General features: G+C 40.3%; 1 protein-coding gene across 5 annotated transcripts in view; it reads left to right on the top strand.

Moving 5' to 3' along the window:
• ZNF286A (zinc finger protein 286A) overlaps positions 1–17,439 on the top strand; it is a 29,081-nt gene extending 11,642 nt beyond the window's left edge. For 3 of the 5 annotated variants that reach the window (XM_059150438.1, XM_059150433.1, XM_059150436.1), the window contains 2 exons: positions 11,630–12,881; positions 13,802–15,899. In XM_059150438.1, coding sequence (XP_059006421.1) covers positions 11,630–12,858 — 1,229 coding nt within the window. In that variant the 3' untranslated portion in view covers positions 12,859–12,881; positions 13,802–15,899. Of the gene's footprint in view, positions 1–11,629; positions 15,900–16,965 lie in introns of those variants that run through there. The other 2 variants (XM_059150435.1, XM_059150434.1) reach the window with 2 other exon arrangements.
• Positions 17,440–18,643: the final 1,204 nt, after the last annotated feature.

The raw sequence follows: 18,643 nt of genomic DNA, 5'->3' as shown, positions 1-18,643 counted from the left end.
CATCTGGATGTCTTCTTTGCAGAAATGTCTGTTCTTGTCCTCTGCCCATTTCTTGATTGGATTATTTGTTCTTTGGGTGTTGAGTTTGCTAAGTTCTTTATAGATTTTGGACACTAGTCCTTTATCTGATATGTCGTTTGCAAATATCTTCTCCCATTCTGTCAGTTGTCTTTTGATTTTGTTAACTGTTTCCTTTGCTGTGCAAAAGCTTTTGATCTTGATGAAATCCCAATAGTTCATTTTTGCCCTTGCTTCCCTTGCCTTCGGCGATGTTCCTAGGAAGATGTTGCTGCGGCTGAGGTGGAAGAGGTTGCTGCCTGTGTTCTCCTCAAGGATTTTGATGGATTCCTTTCTCACATTGAGGTCCTTCATCCATTTTGAGTCTATTTTTGTGTGTGGTGTAAGGAAATGGTCCAGTTTCATTTTCTGCATGTGGCTGTCCAATTTTCCCAACACCATTTATTGAAGAGGTTGTCTTTTTTCCATTGGACATTCTTTCCTGCTTTGTCGAAGAATAGTTGACCATAGAGTTGAGGGTCTATTTCTGGGCTCTCTATTCTGTTCCATTGATCTATGTGTCTGTTTTTGTGCCAGTACCATGCTGTCTTGATGATGACAGCTTTGTAATAGAGCTTGAAGTCCGGAATTGTGATGCCACCAACTTTGGCTTTCTTTTTCAATATCCCTTTGGCTATTCAAGGTCTTTTCTGGTTCCATATAAATTTTAGGATTATTTGTTCCATTTCTTTGAAAAAGATGGATGGTACTTTGATAGGAATTGCATTAAATGTGTAGATTGCTTTAGGTAGCATAGACATTTTCACAATATTTATTCTTCCAATCCAGGAGCATGGAACAATTTTCCATATCTTTGTGTCTTCCTCAATTTCTTTCATGAGTACTTTATAGTTTTCTGAGTATAGATTCTTAGCCTCTTTGGTTAGGTTTATTCCTAGGTATCTTATAGTTTTGGGTGCTATTTTAAATGGGATTGACCCCTTAATTTCTCTTTCTTCTGTCTTGTTGTTGGTGTAGAGAAATGCAACTGATTTCTGTGCATTGCTTTTATATCCTGACACTTTACTGAATTCCTCTACAAGTTCTAGCAGTTTTGGGGTGGAGTCTTTTGGGTTTTCCACATATAGTATCATATCATCTGTGAAGAGTGATAGTTTGACTTCTTCTTTTCCAATTTGCATGCCTTTTGTTGTCTGATTGCTGAGGCTAGGACTTCTAGTACTATGTTGAATAGCAGTGGTGATAATGGACATCCCTGCTGTGTTCCTGACCTTAGCGGAAAAGCTTTCAGTTTTTCTCCATTGAGAATGATATTTGAGGTGGGTTTTTCATAGATGGCTTTGATGATATTGAGGTATGTGCCCTTTATCCCTACACTTTGAAGAGTTCTGATCAGGAAGGGATGCTGTATTTTGTCAAATGCTTTTTCAGCATCTATCGAGAGTATCATATGGTTCTTGTTCTTTCTTTTATTGATGTGTTGTATCACATTGACTGATTTGCGGATGTTGAACCAACCTTGCAGCCCTGGAATAAATCCCACTTGGTCGTGGTGAATAATCCTTTTCATGTACTGTTGAATCCTATTGGCTAGTATTTTGGTGAGAATTTTCGCATCTGTGTTCATCAAGGATATGGGTCTATAGTTCTCTTTTTTGATGGGATCCTTGTCTGGTTTTGGGATCATGGTGTTGCTGGCCTCATAAAATGAGTTTGGAAGTTTTCCTTCCATTTCTATTTTTTGGAACAGTTTCAGGAGAATAGGAATTAGTTCTTCTTTAAATGTTTGGTAGAATTCCCCTGGGAAGCCGTCTGGCCCTGGGTTTTTGTTTGTTTGGAGATTTTTAATGACTATTTCAATCTCCTTACTGGTTATGGGTCTGTTCAGGCTTTCTATTTCTTCCTGGTTCAGTTGTGATAGTTTATATGTGTCTAGGAATGCATCCATTTCTTCCAGATTGTCAAATTTGTTGGCGTAGAGTAGCTCATAGTATGTTCTTATAATAGTTTGTATTTCTTTGGTGTTAGTTGTGATCTCTCCTCTTTCATTCATGATTTTATTTATTTGGGTCCTTTCTCTTTTCTTTTTGATAAGTCTGGCCAGGGGTTTATCAATTTTATTAATTCTTTCAAAGAACCAGCTCCTAGTTTCGTTGATTTGCTCTATTGTTTTTTTGGTTTCTATTTCATTGATTTCTGCTCCGATCTTTATGATTTCTCTTCTTCTGCTGGGCTTAGGGTTTCTTTCTTGTTCTTTCTCCAGCTCCTTTAGGTGTAGGGTTAGGTTGTGTACCTGAGACCTTTCTTGTTTCTTAAGAAAGGCTTGTACCGCTATATATTTTCCTCTCAGGACTGCCTTTGTTGTGTCCCACAGATTTTGAACCGTTGTATTTTCATTATCATTTGTTTCCATGATTTTTTTCAATTCTTTAATTTCCCGGTTGACCCAATCATTCTTTAGAAGGATGCTGTTTAGTCTCCATGTATTTGGGTTCTTTCCAAACTTCCTTTGTGGTTGAGTTCTAGCTTCAGAACATTGTGGTCTGAAAATATGCAGGGAATGATCCCAATCTTTTGATACCGGTTGAGTCCTGATTTAGGACCGAGGATGTGATCTATTCTGGAGAATGTTCCATGTGCACTAGAGAAGTATGTGTATTCTGTTGCTTTGGGATGAAATGTTCTGAATATATCTGTGATGTCCATCTGGTCCAGTGTGTCATTTAAGGCCTTTATTTCCTTATTGATCTTTTGCTTGGATGATCTGTCCATTTCAGTGAGGGGAGTGTTAAAGTCCCCTACTATTATTATATTATTGTTGATGTGTTTCTTTGATTTTGTTATTAATTGGTTTATATAGTTGGCTGCTCCCACGTTGGGGGCATAGATATTTAAAATTGTTAGATCTTCTTGTTGGACAGACCCTTTGAGTATGATATAGTGTCCTTCCTCATCTCTTATTATAGTCTTTGGCTTAAAATCTAATTGATCTGATATAAGGATTGCCACTCCTGCTTTCTTCTGATGTCCATTAGCATGGTAAATTCTCCCCCCCGCCCCCAACTTTAAATCTGGAGGTATCTTTGGGCTTAAAATGAGTTTCTTGGAGGCAATATATAGATGGGTTTTGTTTTTTTATCCATTCTGATATCCCGTGTCTTTTGATTGGGGCATTTATCCCATTAACATTCAGGGTAACTATTGAGAGATATGAATTTAGTGCCTTTGTATTGCCTGTAAGGTGACTGTTACTGTATATGGTCTCTGTTCCTTTCTGATCTACCACTTGTAGGCTCTCTCTTTGCTTAGAGGACCCCTTTCAATATTTCCTGTAGAGCTGGTTTGGTGTTTGCAAATTCTTTCAGTTTTTGTTTGTCCTGGAAGCTTTTAATTTCTCCTTCTATTTTCAATGATAGCCTAGCTGGATATAGTATTGGCTGCATGTTTTTCTCGTTTAGTGCTCTGAAAATATCATGCCAGCTCTTTCTGGCCTGCCAGGTCTCTGTGGATAAGTCAGCTGCCAATCTAATATTTTTACCATTGTGTGTTACAGACTTCTTTTCCTGGGCTGCTTTCAGGATTTTCTCTTTGTCACTAAGACTTGTAAATTTTACTCTTAGGTGATGGGGTGTGGGCCTATTCTTATTGATTTTGAGGGGTGTTCTCTGAACCTCCTGAATTTTGATGCTCGTTCCCTTTGCCATATTGGGGAAATTCTCCCCAATAATTCTCTCCAGTATACCTTCTGCTCCCCTGTCTCTTTCTTCTTCTTCTGGAATCCCAATTATTCTAATGTTGTTTCGTCTTATGGTGTCACTTATCTCTCGAATTCTCCCCTCGTGGTCCAGTAGCTGTTTGTCCCTCTGTTGCTCAGCTTCTTTATTCTCTGTCATTTGGTCTTCTATATCGCTAATTCTTTCTTCTGCCTCATTTATCCTAGCAGTGAGAGCCTCCATTTTTGTTTGCACCTCATTAATAGCTTTTTTGATTTCAACTTGGTTAGATTTTAGTTTTTTTATTCTCCAGAAAGGACTTTTATATCTCCCGAGAGGGTTTCTCTAATATCTTCCATGCCTTTTTCGAGCCTGGCTAGAACCTTGAGAATTGTCATTCTGAACTCTAGGTCTGACATATTACCAATGTCTATATTGATTAGGTCCCTAGCCTTTGGTACTGCCTCTTGTTCTTTTTTTTGTGGTGAATTTTTCCGCCTTGTCATTTTGTCCAGATAAGAGTATATGAAGGAGCAAGTAAAATACTAAAAGGGTGGCCATAACCCCAGGAAAATATGCTTTAACCGAATCCGAAGAGATCCCACATCGTGAGGGGGGAGAAAGGGGATAAAAAGAGGTTCAAAAAGAAAGAAAGAAAAAAAAAGAATTAAAAAAAAAACGAATAAAGAAAAATATAAAAAAGAAAAAAATATATATTAGATAAACTAGTTAAAAAACGTTTAAGAAAAGGGTAAAAGTTAAAAAATATTTTAGCAGAAGAAGAGAAAAAAAAATGAAAAAGAAAAAAATTAAATTAACTGCAAGACAAAAAATCACAGGGAGAAAGCCATGAGTTCCGTGCTTTGCTTTCTCCTCCTCTGGAGTTCTGCTGCTCTCCTTGGTATTGAAACCGCACTCCTTGGTAGGTGAACTTGGTCTTGGCTGGATTTCTTGTTGATCTTCTGGGGGAGGGGCCTGGTGTAGTGATTCTCAAGTGTCTTTGCCCCAGGCGGAATTGCACCGCCCTTACCGGGAGCCGGGCTGAGTAATCTGCTCAGGTTTGCTTTCAGGAGCTTTTGTTTCCTGAGCGCTTTTCGTAGAGTTCCCGAGGACGGGAATACAAATGGCGGCCTTCTGGTCTCCGGCCCGGAGGAGCCGAGAGCCCAGGGCCCCACTCCTCATTGCGCCCTCAGAGAACAGCGCCCAGTTACTCCCGTTTGCCTGACCTCCGGCCGCACTCCGAGCTCACCGAGCCTTTGGCCAGTTCAAGGTAACACCGAGCTGTGAGCTTACTGTCGGCTCTGTCTCTGTAGCCGGTTTTCCCGTTCCAATACCCGCAAGCTCTGGGACACTCAGACACCCCCAATCCTTCTGTGACCCTGCGGGACCTGGGGCCACGCTGACCCCGCGTGGGCTTCGTCCCGGTTTAGCCTCTGGAGCGATGTCCCTCGGCGGAACAGACTTTTAAAAGTCCTGATTTTGTGCTCCGTTGCTCTGCCGCTTGCCGGGAGCCGGCCCCTTCCCCCGGGGGTCTATCTTCCCATCGCTTTGGATTCACTTCTCCGCCAGTCCTACCTTTCAGAAAGTGGTTGTTTTTCTGTTTCCAGAATTCTTCTCTTCTTCTCTTCGATCTGCCGATGGATTTGCAGGTGTTTGCAATCTTTAGATAAGCTATCTAGCTGATCTGCTAGCTGAAGTAGTCTCAGACTGCTACTTCTCCGCCATCTTGACTCCTCCTCTCCATTTTCTGATATTTGATCAGTGTTTCAAAAGTTCTCCCTCCAAGATGAAAGACATATTTGCTTCTGTTCTATTTGTCTTTTAATTTTTCTTTTGAATCCATAATCCATTTGGAATCACCTCATCTCGGGTGGTATCTTCTTAGGTTTGTTTTCTGAACATTTGCGTGTTTGAATGGCTCAAGGATTGGTTTTAATCTCTCATCCCTCTATGTATTTGGCGTCATAATCTTGAGCATCCGCCTGGGACAGCAGGTAACACACCTGAGTGAAGCAAGCTGGGTAAGCAGGTGGGGCTGATATACTGAAAGAGCACACAGCTCAACAGAAAGGAGTGGCCCTCCTTCCATTTAGCCGTCGCTCAAGAGCTGGCAAATTTTTTTATGTGAAGGGCTAGATAGTGAATAATTTATCTCTGAGACATATGGCCTCTGCTGCAACAACTCAGTCTGCCATGGTGGTGTGGAAAGCAGTCTTAGTTCATAAATGAATGGGTATGGTTGTGTTCCAATAAAGCTTTATTTTAAAAAAAAACAACAGCAAGCTATAGTTGCTGGTCTTTGCTCCGGCTGGTTGTTGACATGCAGTATGCCTCTAGTATTTTCCAAAATTACCCAAAATTTGAATTTCTGTGTGAAGTCTCCCCATTTTTAAATGTTGTCACTAATCTCAAAAATTTCTGTAAACAATGTGGGCCAAACAAAACATGTCTGAGGGTCAGGTTTGTCCCACTGGGCACCTGGTGGCAGCCTCTACTTTGTCCCATAACCAAATTATCAGCTTTGTCTAATGAATCCCAAATTTGTATCTCGAGCCTAGATCTCTCCTTCAGCCTCCTGTTCTAAACATTTGTGTAACTATTTGATGTTTCCATGTGCTTATGATAAATATAACCGCAATACAGCATGTTTATTTTTTGTGAAGATTTTTATTTATTTACTTGCAGAGATCCCAAGTAGGCAGAGAGGCAGGTGGGGGGGCAGGGAGGAGCAGGCTCCCCGCTGAGCAGAGAGCCCAGTGCGGGGCTCGATCCCAGGACCCTGGGTTCATGACCTGAGCCGAAGGCAGAGGCTTTAACCCACTGAGCCACCCAGGCGCCCCTTCAGTTGTCTTAATGACACTCACTGTTTTACCAAATTACACAAGCCAGAAATGTGTGAACAGTTTTTACACTCCCTCTCTCCTTTACCCAGTTCAACTTCGCATTTATCCAGTCATCCTGTAAATATTTTTTTTTTTTTACTGTTAGCATCCCTCTCTCTTTTGTTGGCCTGGACCACTGTGGTAATCTCAATTCTGCTTCTGTCCCCATAGATTTACACTAGTCTATATCACAGTGTGAGTGATGTTTTCAAAATACAGATCTGATGGTGTCATTCTTTGGCTTAAAACACTCCAGTGTCTTCCCATTGCTCTTAGGATAACAACCGAAATCCTTGAGGCCTATACAGTCTTATAAAATCTGGCTTTTACTCATTATTCTAATCTAATCTCACACCTGCTGTCCCTGTTTTTGTACTCTAACATAGCAGTTCTTAAGTACTTTGCCATCAAAGGACCATGTTTAAAATTACTGAGGACCCGAAAGAGCTTTATTAATACACTTATATTTTATGTTTGGGTTATATTTACCAGTACTTACTGTATTAGAAATGAAAATTGGAAAAAATTTTAAACTATTAAATCATGTAAAAATAATTAAAACCCATTTCATGTTAACACAAATAATATAATTTTTATATAAACACCTATTTGCTACAAAAATTTATTGACAAGAATGCATTGTTTGGGGTGCCTGGGTGGCTCAGTGGGTTAAGCCGCTACCTTCGGCTCATGATCTCAGGGTCCTGGGATTGAGTCCCACGTCGGGCTCTCTGCTCAGTGGGGAGCCTGCTTCCTCCTCTCTCTCTGCCTGCCTCTCTGACTACTTGTGATCTCTCTGTCAAATAAATAAATAAAACCTTAAAAAAAAAAAAGAATGCATTGTTTTACATTTTTGCAAATCTATATTCTCACTCCACTTCTGGATGCAGTTGTTGTGATACATTGTTTTGGTTGACATGTATGAAAAATCCAGCCTCACACTAAAATATAGTTGGAAAGGGAGAAACATTTCATAGCTTTTTCAGGTAAGTGTAGCTGTTGTATTACTACACCAAAAACTGGGCAAGTGTTAGCTTCTTTCTTTCCTTTTTTTTTTTTTTTTTTTTTTTTTTTTAAGATTTATTTATTTATTTGAGAGAGCATGTGTGTGGGTGCCTTTGAGCAGGGGGAGAGGCAGACAGATAGAAAATCCTCAAGCAGAGTCCCCACTGAGTGTGGAACCCAAGGTGTGACTCAGTCTTGGGACCCTGAGATCATGACCTGAGCCAGAATCAAGAGTCGGACCGTTAACCACCTTTGAGCCACCCAGGTGCCCCTGGGCAAGTTTTACTTTCTTGAAGATCAGATATAATGTGGCATCAGGAACCAGATCCATGAATTTTTCATACTCTTTTGTTAAAATCTACTGATCTTTTGGAAAATACTGGTTCATTGAGTTATGCAGATCTCAGGTTTTTTAAAAAGATTTTATTTATTTATTTGACAGACAGAGATCACAAGTAGGCAGAGAGGCAGGCAGAGAGAGAGAGGAGGAAGCAGGCTCCCTGCTAAGCAGAGAGCCCGATGCGGAGCTCTATCCCAGGACCCTGGGACCATGACCTGAGCTGAAGGCAGAGGCTTTAACCCACTGAGCCACCCAGGCACCCCCAGATCTTCTAAGTATTGACACATTATATCGTGTAGTGTTTTTAAAATTACAACTTTTAATATCACCACTGACCTTATCAGAAAAGTCTTTAAGGATTAAAAAACTACCAGGTTCTCAAGAGCAGATACAAGTTTTCCAAAACTCTGATTTCTGCCCAAAAGCTGAAATTTTACTGAATACTCTTGATTGTTTTTCTTGAAGTGACAGGCTCAGTTTGTTCTTTTTTTTTTTTTTTTTTTTTTTAAAGATTTTATTTATTTACTTGAGGGGCACCTGGGTGGCTCACTGAGTTAAAGCCTCTGCCTTCGGCTCGGGTTGTGATCCCAGGGTCCCAGGATCGAGCCCCACATCAGGCTCTCCATTCAGCGGGGAGCCTGCTTCCTCCTCTCTCCCTGCCTCTCTGCCTGCTTGTGATCTCTCTCTGTCAGATAAATAAATAAAATCTTTAAAAAATATATATATTTATTTATTTACTTGACACACAGAGAAAGAACTCACAAGTAGGCAGAGAGATAGTGGGAGGCAGGCTCTCTGCTGATCAGAGAACCCAATGTGGGGCTCGATCCCAGGACCCTGAGATCATGACCGGAGCCAAAGGCAGAGACTTAACCCACTGAGCCACCCAGGCACCCCAGTTTGTTCATTTTGGAGGAAATATCTGTCAAATACTCAACTTGGATAACATATTTTGTCTATCAGTCATTCTTCCAAGTAAAAACTGTGGTCCATGGGAAAAGTGGCTAGTTCAGCTCACAGCTCAAATGATCCCACAAGTGGTTCTCTTCAAGACAGTCATCATACTTTGACAGGAACAGAGCTGCCTTATAATATTTCCTATTTTCTCAATTCAGAAATTTTAAAAGATGTATACTCAAGGCTTGAAATTTAATAAAATCAGTAGTGTTTACTGTTTCCTAAGACATTTTTAAGTGAAACTGGCTCCTTTTTTCCTTAACTGAGAGTACATGCCAGGGCTAGGTTACAGCTGCTACTAAGTTTATTGTTGTCCTGATTTGTGCTAAGTCATAAGCAGTTTTACCATGATGACTTTTGTAACAGTGCAAATGACAAGACAATGAAAGAGACATATAACATCTAAACATTATATTGAAAATAGTTTTGAATTTCTGGCTTCCCCAGGGTTTATGGACCATACTTTGAGCTTTCTACCTACATCCCTATATCAGCCTTACATCAAATTATTAGCTCTTAGGCTGTGTCATAATTTTTAGTGGTTTATATCCCTTTAATGCTTATTAAGGTAAGTATTGTTATTATTCCTCATGAAGTAGATACTGTTATTGCCCATCTTACAGATAAAAAAACTGAAATAGAGAGGTTAAATAATTTGCCCTAGGTCACACAGCTCATAAGCGACAGAGCTGGGATTATCTTCATGCATTCTGATTCTAGAGTCCATGCTCTCAACCACTGTGCTTTCCCTGTATGTCCCTCTCATCTTGGCACTTTGGTTCGTATCATTCCCTCTCCCTGTAATGCTCATCTCTGTGATTTGTACCAGTTACCTGCAACATTCACCCAAACTCCAACTGCACTTTCATTCCAGCTCAGTGATTTATTTCCTCAGAGAAGCCTCCCTCATCTCCCTAGATTTCCCCCCATATTTTTTCATAGTCATTTGCCTTTTATTCCTCAATACTTAACTGCAAGTACTTTTTTTGAAAAGATTTTATTTATTTAATTGAGAGAGCGAGAGAATATGAGAGAGGGGAAGGTCAGAGGCAAAAGCAGACTCCCTACCAAGCAGGGAGTCTGGTGTGGGACTTGATCCTGGGACTCCAGGATCATGACCTGAGTTGAAGGCTGTTGCTTAACCAACTGAGCCACCCAGGTACCCTACAAGCATATTTTTACATGCATTTGTGAATGTTAGACAAAATTCTCTCTCCCCTCCTGTGCATGTGTCTTTTTCCAGTGCCTAGCACAGAGCCTAGCGTATGGTAGATATTCAATGGATAAGTGTTGAATAAATGCATAGAAAAGTAGCTTGGTGAAGGAATAGAAGTCATTTGGCTGTATAGAATGAGGGACAGGTCTAACTTAATTTTCTTGTAAATGTGTAATCAGTTGTTATAGCAACATATGTTTGAAAACAGATTGTCTTTTGTTGACTGAAATATCACCTTTGTATTGTTTTTATTTGTATATGCTCGACTATTTCTGAAGTTGCTCTTCTGTTTCATTGATCTGTTGCTTTGACCCACTACACTCCTTAAATTAGTTTAGCTTTATAGTTTTATATTAGACAGAATATTCTAATACATTAGATGTATTTAGAGAGCTCTAGCTTCCATCTCTGCCCTCTCTCCTCTATTCTGATACTTTGCCTATAAGCAACCATTTTTATTAATATTTCATTTGTCCATCCTTGGTTTTTGGAAATATAACCAAATATGTGCATATATTTATATCTCCCTCCCCATTTTTTCTACATAAATAGCAGATTGTACACGCTCACTTGCAGCTTGCTGGTTTTTAAGATTTTATTTATTTATTTATTTGACAGATTGCAGGCAGGCAGAGGGGCTGGGGGGAAGCAGGCTCCCTGCTGAGCAGAGAGCTCGATGCTGGGCTCTATCCCAGGACCCTGAGATCATGACCTGAGCCAAAGGCAGAGGCTTTAACCCACTGAGCCACCCAGGTGCCCCAGTTTGCTGGTTTTAAAAAAAAAATTACTTAATATATCCTGGAGATAACTTCATATCTATATATGGAGATCTTTGTGATGTTTTAAAAAGTTGCAAGTACTGCATTTTATGTCTATATCATACTGCATTTAATCAGTTCTCTGTAATCAGTGTTGAGATGTTACCAGTATTCCGCTATCTCAGTGTTAAAAGGAGTAGTCTTATGTATATAAGATACCATATATTTGCCATTATATCTTTGGGAGATCATAGGACATTTTTGATCAGAGACATATAAAAGCATTGTTAGGGAAGGTTAAACTGGAAATGGAATGCCTATTTGGATGTGGGTAGGACTGCATGACTGGAAACCTGAAAGTCATAATGTCCTCTAAAGTGATAACAGTATATTTAATATAGCAAGTGGGTATTCAATAAGAATTTGTTTCTTCCCTCTTCTGATCTAGTGTGCTCGTTTCCTGCGCATCCAGCGATAATACTGGTTCATCTGCATCTCTCCTTCTGTATTTCTGGTCATCTTTTACCCCCTTTTGACTATGCTGGATAAGGTCTACTCATTTTCTCCACATAACACTGTGCGTTTGTTTCCTTCCATTTGCTTCTCTTTGCAAGTCATCTTAAAAAAGTCAAATCCACTTCCTCCTCGGAAGCATGCTTTTCATCTTTATTAGCTGTTACAGAACTGTCTTTTGTTGAGCACTGAAAACAAAGGAAATTTGCATTTCCAATTTCTTTCAGACCTGGAAACTAAACCTGAGGACAAAGACTCAACTTCAGTGCAAGATCTTTCCAATGAATCATGCCAGACTGCAATAATAGATAGACTGACAAGGGATAGTGTCTATGACTCCAGCTTGGAAACAGCTCTTGAATGTGAAAACTGGCTAGAGAATCAGCAAGGAAATCAGGAGAGACACTTGAGAGAAATGCTCAGCCATGCGAATTCACTCCCCGAAGAAAGAGCTCGTGAGCATGATGTTTATTGGAAAAACCTGAGTCCAAAGTCTGTTCTTCTCACTCAAGACAGAGCTCCCAGAGGATCATATGCCTTCCATACCCTTGAAAAAAGGTTGAAACAGAAATCAAACTTAATGAAAAAGCAAAGAACCTGTAAAGAGAAGAAACCTCATAAATGCAATGATTGCGGTGAACTCTTCACTTACCATTCAGTGCTTATCCGACACCAGAGGGTCCATACTGGAGAGAAGCCCTATAGCTGCAGTGAATGTGGGAAATCTTTTAGCCACAGAGCTAATTTGACTAAACATCAGAGAACTCATACTAGAATTCTCTTTGAATGCAGCGAATGCAAGAAGGCCTTCACAGAAAGTGCATCCCTTGCAATACATCAGCGAATTCACATTGGAGAGAGACCATATGAATGCAGTGAATGTGGAAAAGGGTTTAATCGAAGTACACATCTTGTGCAGCATCAGTTGATTCATACTGGGGTGAAGCCTTATGAGTGTAATGAATGCGATAAAGCTTTCATTCATTCATCAGCTCTCATTAAACATCAGCGGACTCATACTGGAGAGAAACCCTATAAATGTCAGGAATGCGGGAAAGCCTTCAGCCACTGCTCATCCCTTACTAAACATCAGAGAGTTCATACTGGAGAAAAGCCATATGAATGTAGCGAATGTGGAAAAACCTTTAGTCAGAGCACACATCTTGTTCAGCATCAGAGAATTCATACTGGAGAGAAACCCTATGAGTGTAACGAATGTGGGAAAAGCTTCAGCCGGAGCTCAAATTTTGCTAAACATCAGAGAATTCATATTGGAAAGAAACCATACAAATGTAATGAATGTGGAAAAGCCTTTATCCATTCATCAGCTCTAATTCAACACCAGAGAACTCATACTGGAGAGAAGCCCTACAGATGCGATGAATGTGGGAAAAGCTTTAAGTGCAGCTCATCCCTCATCAGACATCAAAGAATTCATACTGAAGAGCAACTCTGAAAAATTCCTAAATGTGAAGAAATGTAAGTTGGCTTTATCACTGTGTTAAATATCTGAGTAGTTTAGGTGGGACACCCGTAAAGTCCTGCCCAAGGACCAATTTTGTATGCATCTACTTTTACTTGCATAACAGATAGTTTTGAGCCCTAGACAGAATGTTCTTTATATTCATTGATTTGATCATTATGAAAGCTTCTGGCCAGGGATCTCCTATTTTGATCCCCCACCACCACTACCAAATAGCCCTTTCATGGAAATTCAAGAAATCCTTGGAAGTGGATAACTGTATAATCATTGTGAGTCTGGTTTCTCCCTCTCTTTGTTACATGAGAGCCTTGTTACAGCTTCTCACTCTGTAAGGAAATTCTTATTTATAAACGTAGGTGGAAGACTCCTATCTTTATCATCAGGAAGACACGGAGTTGTTCCTCTTTGGATCCAAAGTAGATCTCCAGATGTACAGCTAGTGTCATTCCTTCAGGGAGGGTTATTTCTTTTATATTAGCTATAAAATGTAAAGTTAAGAGTTGAAATATGCTTCGGATTCCCTCCCTCCCCAAAGGCTATTATCTAATTTGATGAACCTAAAGTAGAATGTATTGCAGGTTCTAAGTTATGTTCCCCTGGATTATGCTGGTCATACATTTAGATAATTGTTATCCCTCTGTTGTGTAGATTTTTATTTTCTCCTTCCTTGGAATTTCCCTGAAGTTAAGAATGGGTCAAAATCTTAACTGCAGTTTTTGATCAAATGCCTCTTTTTGTATCTTTGGCATTAAATGAGTCCTTGGTTTTTCTATAAGCAAAGTATTAGGGATATTTCATTTCCAACTCATTTACAGTTATTCTGCTTCTATAAACGATGCTTTGTCGCTTTGAGAAAAAGCCCCTAGGATGTTGAGGGTATGGAAAGTTGATGAGTTCAATGTGTTATTATATTTAGGGTCCCAGTCAAGGAGGAGAAATGAAGCAACTCTGAGACACAAGGACACACCTTCCTGTCAAATATGGAAAATAGTTCACAGGACAGTGACTCAATGGAGGATAACAGCTTCCCTCCATGAAGAAGAGGTTGCCATTTCTCTGGCTTTCATGTCTACCCACATTTTGTTGTTGTTATTGTTCTCCCTATATGTTTGTTGGGTTATGTCCAAGAGCCCTAAAGAAGGTAGAAGAGGCATGAAACCACATGATAAGTTACACGGGTGATCAAAAACAAGTGGTGGGATTGGAAATGCAGAAGCAAAAGTTCAAATAAATATTTAGTAGAACACTATACAAATGTCAATTTTTATTGTTACTCTGTTGTATGAAGAGAAGAGTATAGAAGAGATAGAAGGAAAATAGTTACAGATTTCTTTCTCTTCTAAATTCTATCCTTTAAGAACGTTCAGCAACTAGTCCTTGCTCTTGGCCTTCTCCACATTATCTCTGTTGTTTCCTATAATTCCTTCGCTGTAAATCTTAGTTGTATTATTGAGGAGAAGTAGAGGAATAGAGTTTAGAGCAAGATCATTAAGGATGAATGGATTAAATCCAGCCGTGATGGAAATTAAAACAAAAATGGGGCTGAATGAACTGGGAAAAGGTTTTGGGAAGAATAAAAAACACGTTGGGGGTGGAAGTGGGTGGGAAGGCTCAGGGACTGAGAGGTCAGGGTAGGAGGCTGACACAGGAACAAGGTAAAGAGAAAGGCGCTCCCCTTCATACTCAGTATTCATGTTCAAAAATAGGAACTGACAGGCTGTGACCTGGACCCACGATGAAGTCCACTTTCTGCCTGTATCTCAGAATAATGTTTAGTTGGATCTTGACCACATGCATTCATTTACATTTGGTTGTTACAACAGTTGCAACAGTGATTGTACGTCCCCCCAAAGCCTGTAATACTTGATACTTCTCTGTGTGCCAGTTGCTTGAGTGAAAATAAATTCATTATTTTGGGGCCAAAATTTGACTTCCAGAGTAAGATCCATTTGGGCTTTCCAAAGCTGAGTTTGGATTCTCCCCCTCCAGTTAACATTTATGTGACCTTACTACTTGCTGTCTCTAGGTCTCTGGGCCTCCATCTGTAAGATGGGAATAAATCATCCCTTTCTTGTAAGGTTGTAAGGGTTAAATAAGACAATGTGTGTCAAAGACCTGGCTCACAATAAATTAAACAGATGGCTTCTATAAGTATATGTTTATAAGGTATGTAAACATATGCAGATATATGTATTTTAATGAAACGTCAGTCCATTTGGGCTGCTACAATGAAATAACTCACCACAGACTGGCTACAGTTCTGGAGACCGGGGCCCAAGACCAAGGCCCCACCAGGTCATGTTTGGGGAGGGTCTGTTTTCTGGTTCAGGAATCACCATCTTTCTGTTCTGTCTTCACATGGTGAAAGGATAAGGGGGCTCTGGTGCCTCTTATAAGGCCAACTAAACCTTTTCCCAAGAATTCTGCCCTCGTGACCTATTCACCTTCCAAAGGCCCCCACCTCCTAGTACCATCCCTCTGGGGGTTAAGTTTCAAGATAAATTTGGGGAGATAACAAACTCAGTCTGCAATAAGTGGCTAAGCATTGATCAGATAGAAATTACTTAGGAATGAATGTGTCTTCCATGCTTTTTGTTAACATCAAGAACTGTCACCATCCTGCTGTATAGCGCAGCATAGAGAAGAGGCTTCTCTTTCTGCTCGTCTTTCCATCTGGTGCTGCTCCCTACACAGCCTCCTTGAGACCTTGGGGAATCTGCTTTATTCTCTCCTAAGTACCACTTAGCCAGAAGCTATCGATAGTTTCAGAGACTCACGTTTGTAATCTAAGTGCAGTTTAAGGAATGTTAAGAGACTAGCTCTAAGTTTTACTGGGAACTCTGGCCCTTGACATTTCAGTATTCTGTTTATGTTTGACGTTCAATAAGACTGTATTTGTACTCCAACATGAACCTTGGAAGTTTTAGTGTTCCACTTTTCAAATGTTTTTGGTTACCTATAAACTAAATTTGACTGCTCTTATTGGCCCACTGTCAATAAAGATGTTGTTTATATATTTATTGTCAGAAACTTTTGTAATTCGCTTCTAAAGTTTCCTAATTTAAGCATAGTTTAAGAGGCAAAGACAGACCAACCATAAACTATCTCCATAGCATTTGGGAAACCAATCACATTTCTGATTGTTCATCTGGGCTTAGAAATTTCTGAAGACATGGGTTGGGGAATTCCCCCCACAGCCCATGTCTCTGCAAAAAGCTTAAAGAGTACAGGAAAGTTGTTTCTACCAAACAGTGTTGAGTCCTTTGGCCAAGTGCAGGTGCCACTCATTTAGGAGGGGATATTGGGGAAAAAAGACACCACTCATTTATCAGGGGTAACTATAAAAAGTAGTGTTACAACTAGACAAGATCAGGTAGACTGATTTAGTGTAAATTTATTTATTTATTTATTTATTTATTTATTTATTGGCAAGATTTTACTTATTTGAAAGAGAGCACAAACAAGTGGAAAGGCAGAGGGAGAGCGAGAAGTGGGTTCCTCGCTGACCAGGAGCCCAACATAGCACTTGATCCCTGGACCCTGGGATCAAGACCTGAGCCAAAGGCAGACCCCAACTGAGCCACTCAGGTACCCCTAGTATAAATTTTAAATTACATCTGGCTTTTGGGAGGACGATGTTACATCACCCAAAGAATTAAAGCAATAGTACTGTATAAGAACACCGAACAGGGGATACCTGGGTGGCTCAGTTGGTTAAGCCCCTGCCTTCAGCTCAGGTCATGAGCTCAGGTCGTGGAATCAAGTCCCTTATCTGGCTCCTTGCTCAGCAGGGAGCCTGCTTCTCTCTCTGCATCTGCCTGCCGCTCTGCCTGCTTGTGCGCTTGCTCTCTCTCCCTCTCTGACAAATAAAATCTTTAAAGAAAAAAAAAAAAAAACGCCGAACTTAAAAAAAAGAACACCGAACAGTATTCAAATTAGCAATTGGCTAGGTTCCATTGTCTATTAAAAGTTTCTAATAACTTTGTTTTCCTAGATGAGTTTTCACTTTTTAATATCACAACAGGACTCAAGTTGGAAGCTCTTCATCCCTGCTTTCTGCCTTTCCTTACCTCTTTTTAGGTCCCAATGTGGCAGTCCTGGATCCAGAACCACATGAGCTGTCCTTCACCATAGGTTGTATTGCCAAGAGGCAATCACCGAACATAGCATCTATGGATTACCTATAGTTCCAGTTGATGTGCTCAAAAAAATCAGATGTTTCATTGAATTGTTCTTCAAATTTTTTACAATGTAACCTCGTATTTTTTAACCTCTGTTGGTCCATAAACCAGATAATCTGCCCTTAGATTGAATTGACTATACATAAAATGTGCTTACTTCGCTCTCCTTCCCCTTCCCCCCCAGTTCACCCATAAATATGACTGTGGTGGGGCGCCTGGGTGACTCAGTGGGTTAAGCCTCTGCCTTCGGCCAGGTCATGATCTCAGGGTCCTGGGATTGAGCCCCGCATTGGGCTCCCCGCTCCGGGGGGATTCTGCTTCTCCCTCTCTCTCTGCCTGCCTACTTGTGATCTCTATCAAATAAATAAATAAAATCTTTAAAAAAAAAAAAAAAAGACTGGTGTCAGAAAAGTTCAAATGTCTGAGGAATCAGGAGTGAAACTAGAGACTCAGACATTCATTGATCTGCGACTGTTTACCCCCATCTGCATTGTTTTTTTCTGTATGGGCTATATTCTCATCAGTCTTTCCCAGTGATGACAAATACATCTCCTGGCAATTCCAAATTAGTATGGCTCTAAGCATTTACAACCCCAAGGAGAATACTTCTTTCTAAATATCTCCAGCAAGGGGCACCTGGGTGGCTCAGTTGGTTGGGCGGCTGCCTTCTCAGGTCATGATCCTGGAGTCCTGGCATGGAGTCCCACATCGGGCTCCCTGCTTGGCGGGGAGTCTGCTCCCGCTGACCTCTCTCCTGTCATGCTCGCTCGCTCTCTCTCAAATAAATAAAATCCTTAAAAAAATACATCTCCAGCAAAATCCCAAGGCTATTTCTGAGCTTTGCTTGAGATCATGCTGATTGATCCTGAACATTATTGATTCAGTTTTTCAAACTGGAATACAAGAAGTAGAGTAGATAAAACTATTACATCCATTAAATTTATTGAAGCATATCCTTATTGGGAAATACACATTGAAGTACATAGAGGGATGAAAACAATGCACATTCTTACTCTCAATGCAGAAAAAGTATGTATACATAGAGTAAATGATAAATGATATCCTTTGCTAATACAACTTCTGTAAGTTTCAGATTATTTCCAAGTAAAAACATTTTAGGGCACCAGGGTGGCTCAGATGGTTGAGCATCTGCCTTTGGCTTGGGTCATAATCCTGGGTTCGTGGGATCAAGTTCCACATTGGGCTCCCTGCTCCTTACGGAGCCTGCTTCTCCCTCTCTGCCCCTCTCTGCTCATGAGTAAATAAATAAAATCTTTTAAAAACTTTTTAAAGTAGAACAATACATTAACAGGACCCCAAATCAGACCCCCGCTATAACATACGTAAACAAAAGGGAAAAGTACAGACAATGCAACTATGTTAAAAGACTTTTTTTTTTTAAAGATTTTATTTATTTATTTATTTATTTGACAGAGATCAGAGGCAGGCAGAGAGAGAGAGGAGGAAGCAGGCTCCCTGCTGAGCAGAGAGCCCAATGTGGGGCTCAATCCCAGGACTCTGAGATCATGACCTGAGCCAAAGGCAGAGGCTTTAACGTAGTGAGCCACCCAGGCACC

The sequence above is a fragment of the Mustela lutreola genome, chromosome 15, assembly GCF_030435805.1.
Source record: "Mustela lutreola isolate mMusLut2 chromosome 15, mMusLut2.pri, whole genome shotgun sequence".
Taxonomy (NCBI): Eukaryota; Metazoa; Chordata; class Mammalia; order Carnivora; family Mustelidae; genus Mustela; species Mustela lutreola.
The sequence above is the reverse complement of the archived record's forward strand: the minus strand, read 5'-3'. Positions and strand labels throughout refer to the sequence as shown.